The sequence below is a fragment of the Zingiber officinale genome, chromosome 9A (genome assembly GCF_018446385.1).
Source record: "Zingiber officinale cultivar Zhangliang chromosome 9A, Zo_v1.1, whole genome shotgun sequence".
Taxonomy (NCBI): Eukaryota; Viridiplantae; Streptophyta; class Magnoliopsida; order Zingiberales; family Zingiberaceae; genus Zingiber; species Zingiber officinale.
The window spans coordinates 125,856,218-125,862,825 of NC_056002.1; the positions used below are offsets into that span (position 1 = coordinate 125,856,218).

General features: G+C 39.1%; 1 protein-coding gene across 1 annotated transcript; it reads left to right on the plus strand.

The window, feature by feature from the left end:
• Positions 1-4,236: 4,236 nt before the first annotated feature.
• Positions 4,237-6,007, plus strand: LOC122021171 (galactolipase DONGLE, chloroplastic-like). Its single transcript, XM_042579251.1, has one exon. The coding sequence runs from the start codon at positions 4,589-4,591 to the stop codon at positions 5,825-5,827; it is 1,239 nt and encodes a 412-aa protein (XP_042435185.1). The 5' UTR covers positions 4,237-4,588; the 3' UTR covers positions 5,828-6,007.
• Positions 6,008-6,608: the final 601 nt, after the last annotated feature.

A 6,608-nucleotide genomic window follows, 5' to 3' on the forward strand; every position in this document is an offset into this window, starting at 1 on the left:
TTAGAATTTTCCTTAGTTATCTCTTGTTCAATTTCCTAGTTCCCAAGACTTTACAACTATCATTTTTTTTTAACCAAAAGTTCTTTATAGACTTAAACAGTTTAATTTGATTCACTCCAAAGTGATATTTATGACATTTCCTTGAGTTCTCCGGTGGTCGATTTTCCTAGCTTCATGGCTTCTAAGTATATTACACACTTTTGGCAAAAATGTTTGATGGACCTAAACACATCAAATCCGCTCCAAACTAGTACTATTTCATTTCTAGCATTCCCCACAGTCTTGTATGTTTGATTTTCTTGGTTCCGAAGCTGTTAGGATCATTAGATACTTTTCGCAAGAGTATGACTAGTTATGAAATAGTCAATTGAGAATTTTATTAACTGAAACTTTGCATATAGATGATTACCCAAAGTGCTTATTGCATCTAAACACCTTTAATTCGCTCCAAAATGATATCATTGGATTCTTGCCATTTTTAGTTTTCTCACATCTACATATCATATTTTTTAACTAATAAGTGTTTGATGGACCTTAAGATATCGGATTCACCATAAACTAACATGTTGCATTCCTAGCATTTTCCTGAGTTCTCTCATGTCCAATTCTCCTTTTTTTTAGGACCTCCATGACTAACAGGCAATTATCTCTGAAAGTATTTGATGGGTCTAAATTTATCAGATTCACTCCAAACTTGCACTATTGCATTTTAACATTCCTTTTAGTCATTCCATGTTTAATTTTTCTAATTCTTAGCTATTAATCTTCCCATATTTGATTATCCTAGACTTGGGGGGCTAAATGAACATAAACACATTGAATTCACTCCAAACTAATACTATTCTCTGTATTCCCTTAAGTCTTCCCATGTTTGATTTTATCAGTTTTGGAGCCTCCAAGGCCATCTAACACTTTCTATAAAAGTATGATTGATTATGAATTTAGTTGTTCATGATTGTATGAGCTTCAATCTACCAAAGAATTGGATCTTGCTAGGAGCACAAAACTAGTTGATGGTGTTTCTGTTGTATTCACTTAACGAGTGTTTTTCTAGATTGCATAGCTAAGCCCTTATTCACATTCATTACATTTGTTAAATCAAGATTAGAGGAAGGCTACTTGGTTGCTCACCCGAAGAGATATTTTTACTAATAATATTTCATCTACAATTAAGTCTAGTGTTATGTTGAACATAAACACTAGTTAATAGTTATTTGAGGTTTGATCTCAATAACTAAGGTAGCAGGTAGAAGGATGAGTCAGTCATGATGAGTGTAGGATTGGGTGATTACATTGAGTAGACATGGACAAGAAGAAATCAATGATCATAGGTTTGCAGAAGAAATAGAAGATAGTGTTTATGAAAAGATAGTGTTTATGAAAGGTCACACCAATGAGGTCCAGAAATAACAATTTAGAGGATCAATTTACATTGACGTGTGACCAATATGTGACAAATTCATCCCATGTTTTGCATAGTTGGTATCTGGATGGATGGTTGTTTTAATAGATTTTAGGGTCAATTTTTAATGGATATTAGGTGTCTGACCTTCTATGTGTTTGGTGTAAAATATCTTCTATAATTTATCTATCTATAGTTAATCGTGGGACCAATGATATTGAATCGTTCATTAGTTTTGTTTTTTCAAAGGCTTAGAAACTACAAGAGAAGAAGATTAGTTTTTTTTTATTATTAATTCAACATTTCGTAGCCACTAAAAATCGAGTGAGAGACTAGAAAAGAAATCCATGTGTCGTGTGACATCGACTATATACCATGGTCATCTCGTTTTCATGTGTTTCCATTGTAACCTTATTTAATTCTACAACCATCGTCTATCTCCCGTTTCTTACACCTTTAAGGATACAAATTCATCCCTTGGGCTATGTCACGATAGGATATCTAAGTTGTCACTCAGGTATCCACGGTTCGAATTCCAATTATAACGTATTTATAGAAATTTTTATTCCAAATGGAGGGCGTAATTTTTGGGTTGGTCGTCGCATGCGCTTCCTGATTTACCTTGGTAGTCGGTGGAAAACAAATCAAAATTTGTATTTAAGATTTTTACAACTATAAAGATATATACAAATGTATGTTAAAAATTGCATTCAAGTCAAAAAGTCTAAAAACGCACAGTTAAAATATAATCTTAAGTTGATTTGCAAGATAGTTGATCAATTTTAAAGCTATAAATGGTGGAACATAGATCTCTAATATCTTTGAACTCATCGATTCATTTTTTTTTTGTTTGTCATACTTCAATTTTGTAAATCAACTTGTCCCGTTTTAGCATGGTCCTGAATTTCAGGATGTACTACATCAATGTGTAGGTCCTGGTGCGGTTGATAAAAGGGGTTAATTACTCTGAAATTATAAAAATACTTTTCTCATTTTTTGACTTTAAATTAGACAAACATTTAATAAGTAAAAAAAGTAAAAAAGAAAAATACGTAAAAGGAAATTTGAGGCTACTGAGATTTCCTTGGTTCGTAATCGGGAAGGTTGCTAATTTAAGACAATGTTAACATGAGCAAAGTTTCCTTCAAGCTAGGTCAAGGCGGAGAAACCCCGTACAACGTTTGATAGCACACATATAAAAGAAAAAAAAATTAAAATTGAAGTACAGTAAGGGTTATGTTAAAATAAAGAGGACAAGAGTTCTTTTTATAGCATATTGGTTAAACTAGTCGTTTTACTGACGTGGCATCTTCGGGCTCTTGGACTCTCTTTGGGCGCCCCCAGTTGTGCGCCTTATCTGCTCTAACGTCTACTCAACAGTACGATGATAACAATTCATCCTTATTCAAGCGCTTGTACCAGTTTAGGCGCCTAGATTGTGCTGACGTGGATCCGGAAGTGATCCACAACAACGGCTCTGCGACGACGCGCTTGTTCAGCACCAAGGTGGTCCGGGCGCCTAGACTTGGTCCAGGTGTCTGGACAAGGTCAACTCAGAGTTGACTTTGTCCGACTTTGTTTCCGATCACTTGGGTTATTCTCCAGCCTATCCAGAGTTGAGCTCATTCGAACCTAACGCTGACCTTCTCTCCTCTAGAAGTGTTTTGCTCCGGCTTCTCATCTCTCAGAAGCGTCGCGTGCGTCCTTGTCGTCTGCCGATGCACTCTTTTGTAGCATTTCGATTCTCAGATGCACTGAGCTCTGTTGACTCGCTTCCCGTGTCATCCTTCTTGCTAGTTGTGTATTTCGTTCGACTTCTTGTGTTCATAAGTTCTTGTACATTTAGACATAAAGATCAAATACAACAGGACATAACTTGACTTGATTGATCACATCAAAATCAATTCGGCGTACTTACATAATGGGGCCCATTTGATGGTTTTAGATTCGGCAATTATCAAATTGTGTAGGAAAATGTTTGAAATATCTAAATCATATATCATAATTTTAAAATTATCAAATCACATATTCAATACATATTTTATCTTTCCGCTCATTCGACAAAGCGATTGCTAGAGTATAATAATCGATTCCAACATAAATTTTTTTTAAAAAGGGATTAGCTAGAGTGTAGTAGTCGATTCAGGCATAATTTTTTGTAAAAAAAAGATAAAAAATCTTCTATGATAAACTATTCATTATTTTTTTAATATAGTATGTCAAATTGATATTTGAAAGTATTGATATATTTAGGAGAACTAGACAAATACATAATTTAATTCCATGTCATTCTGTGCTTCTAGGTTCATTAGTAGGTTGAGTATATACTATATTGATAACAGTGACTCTTTTTCAAATATGAATTAAATTTTTTAATCATTAAAAAAATTATATAATTGATTGTTACATTGTAATAATAATAATAATAATAATAATAATAATAATAATAGATTTGGTATATTTTTATGATTTCTAATTGTAGAAGGTTTTTAATAAATTTTTTTTTAAAAAAATTATCCGAATTGGTATGGAGTGGTAAAATGAATATTAAATATGTGATTTAAATATTTTAAAAATTTTCAATATCAAGTAATTTGCCGTTTCATAATCTTTCTACCATACAAATTCGCCGGACAATGTCTTAATCTCACAACCACACCATTAATTAGATCCCATGCATGACTCTCCAAACCCGTCCTTGTCGGATTACAAATTCCATGAATGAGGGACGCCCTACAGAAAATTCTACGAATGAGGGACTCTTTTTAACCTTTAGATTAAGCAATGATTAATGGCGACTTTAACATCTGTACCAGGAATCCAGGATCAAACGTGACCTGTCCGAAAAGGAATCCCCTTTATAAGAGATCTTACGACAGATCGTGTTCCCTAGCCAAGTGCTGCGTTGGCACATACAATGGACGGGGAAGACAACCGCACCCTCCACGTTTCAAATGAAATCCAACCACCCCCTTTGACCTTACTCATGCTTGTCAACGATGGGTCCCCAGGTTGACTTTAATGTTCCACGTCAACAGACGTCAAATTGTTCGTGAGAGACATAGCTGTAAATGGAAATTCAACGTTGAAGTTTGACGTCCAAATTAAACCTCGTTTACCTATAAATAGAAGTCGTTTCTCACTTATCTGCATCTCAACTAACCTCTAATTCCATCCATTAATTCTATGGCGGCAGCGTGCCTTCCGGCTTCCCGTTGTTGTGCCGGCGTCACTGTGTGCCGGCGGGTGGACGCCTCGGCCTTTGCGGAGGCTTCGAACGAGATGGAGTTCGCACCGGCAGTTTCAGTGCCCAGAAGGATTGCGGTGAAGAACACGCCGGCGCCGGTTCCAGCTAAAGCGACAGGGCCAGGGCAGATGATGAATGTGTGGAAGGAGATGGAGGATTGGGAGTCAGTGGGGGCGGCGCCGCCTCTGCAGCCACTTCTGAGGGAAGGGATCGCTCGCTACGGCGAGCTTGTAGCTGCTTGCTACAAGGCCTTGGACCTCAACCCTTCCTCCGACCGGTACCTCAACTGCAAGTACGGCAAGAAGAGCATGCTCCGTGGGGTGGGCATGGCGGACTCCGGCTACTACGTCACCAAGTACGTTTACGCCGCCCCCCATTTCAGGCTCCCCATCGCTGCCAGCAACTGCAGTCCCTGGATTGGCTACGTCGCCGTGTCCTTCTCCGACTGCCTCTGCCTCCGCCGCGAAATCCTCGTGTCCTTCCGCGGCACCGTCACTGGCACCGAGTGGATTGCGAACCTGATGAGTTCTCTGGAGGCGGCGCGGTTCGACCCGCATGACCCCCGCCTTGACGTCAAGGTCGCCTCCGGCTTCCTCAGCCTCTACACCTCCGGCGACAGCTCCACCAAGTTCGGCAGCGGCAGCTGCCGCGAGCAGCTCCTCTCCGAGCTGTCCCGCCTCCTCTGCGAGTACAAGGGCGAGGAGGTGAGCATCACGCTGGCCGGCCACAGCATGGGCAGCGCCCTCGCGCTGCTCCTCGGCTACGACATCGCCGAGCTCGGCCTCAACCAGCTGGGGCGGCGCAGGTCGGCGCCCGTCATGGTCTGCTCCTTCGGAGGGCCCCGCGTCGGCAACGCCGAGTTCAAGAGGCGGTGCGAGGAGCTCGGGGTGAAGGTGCTGCGGGTGGTGAACGTGAACGACCTGGTGACGAAGTTGCCGGGAGTCATCTTCAACGAGAATTTCAGGAACCCGGTGGGCGGCGGCAGATCCAGCTACGCTCACGTCGGCGTGGAACTGGCGCTGGATTTCTTCGAGGTGCAGGACTACCCGGCCTGCGTGCATGACCTGGACGCCTACATCCGGCTCTTGAAGTGCCCCGACAGTGACGACATGGTGCGAGCGAAGCGGAAGGGGGCGGCCTCCGCCGCCGCCTTCGACATAGTGAAGAAGGCGAGATAGTGCTTGGGGAGAAGTCAGCGACTCGACGCATGGAGATGGCAGGACGCCGCCATGCACGTGAGCCATTGGACATCTGAAGCTTGCAGACTGTTAAAAGGCAGTTAATTAGTTACCTCATTTTTTTGAATTATTTTAATGGACGTGTATTTTTTTTTTAAAGAATCATGTCGATTACTTATACAGGATGTTTATGTTATTAAAAGAATTTTATTATCTTTAACTTAAAAAAAAAATAAAAGGTTAAATTGGTTTAATAATAAATAAGGTGAGTGGACCAGTTAATAAGTAGGGCAGGTAAGCAGGAGTTGAAGATATATATATATATATATATATATATATTAAAAGTAAACAAGAATTAAAACCATATTAGAATAGCATATTAAGATACCAAAAGTATATCAAAATTAAGGATCTTATAGTATTATTATTTTTTATAATCCAGATATAACCAACATTTTACATAGAGTCTAACATGATGCAATGACTAACACAATCATCATTCAGCCCACCGGGACATTTAATAATCTCATATAATATAAATTGCTCCCTACACATCCATCGTACTCATGTTACTAGAGACAAAAAAACAAATTCTCTTTCATAAACATTAAAAAAGAATCAACTTTATTCCACTCAATCATTCTAAAAATTTATCTAAAAAACATTATTTGATGAAGTATGTAAGACATTAACGAGAATAAATTCAAGATCATATATATATATATATATATATAATCCTAGTTAATCTTATTAATTATTTTTAAGATGATTGTTCTGACTT

Excerpts from the sequence above, each read along its gene's own strand:
- LOC122021171 (XM_042579251.1), top strand. The coding sequence starts at position 4,589 with ATGGCGGCAGCGTGCCTTCCGGCTTCCCGTTGTTGTGCCGGCGTCACT.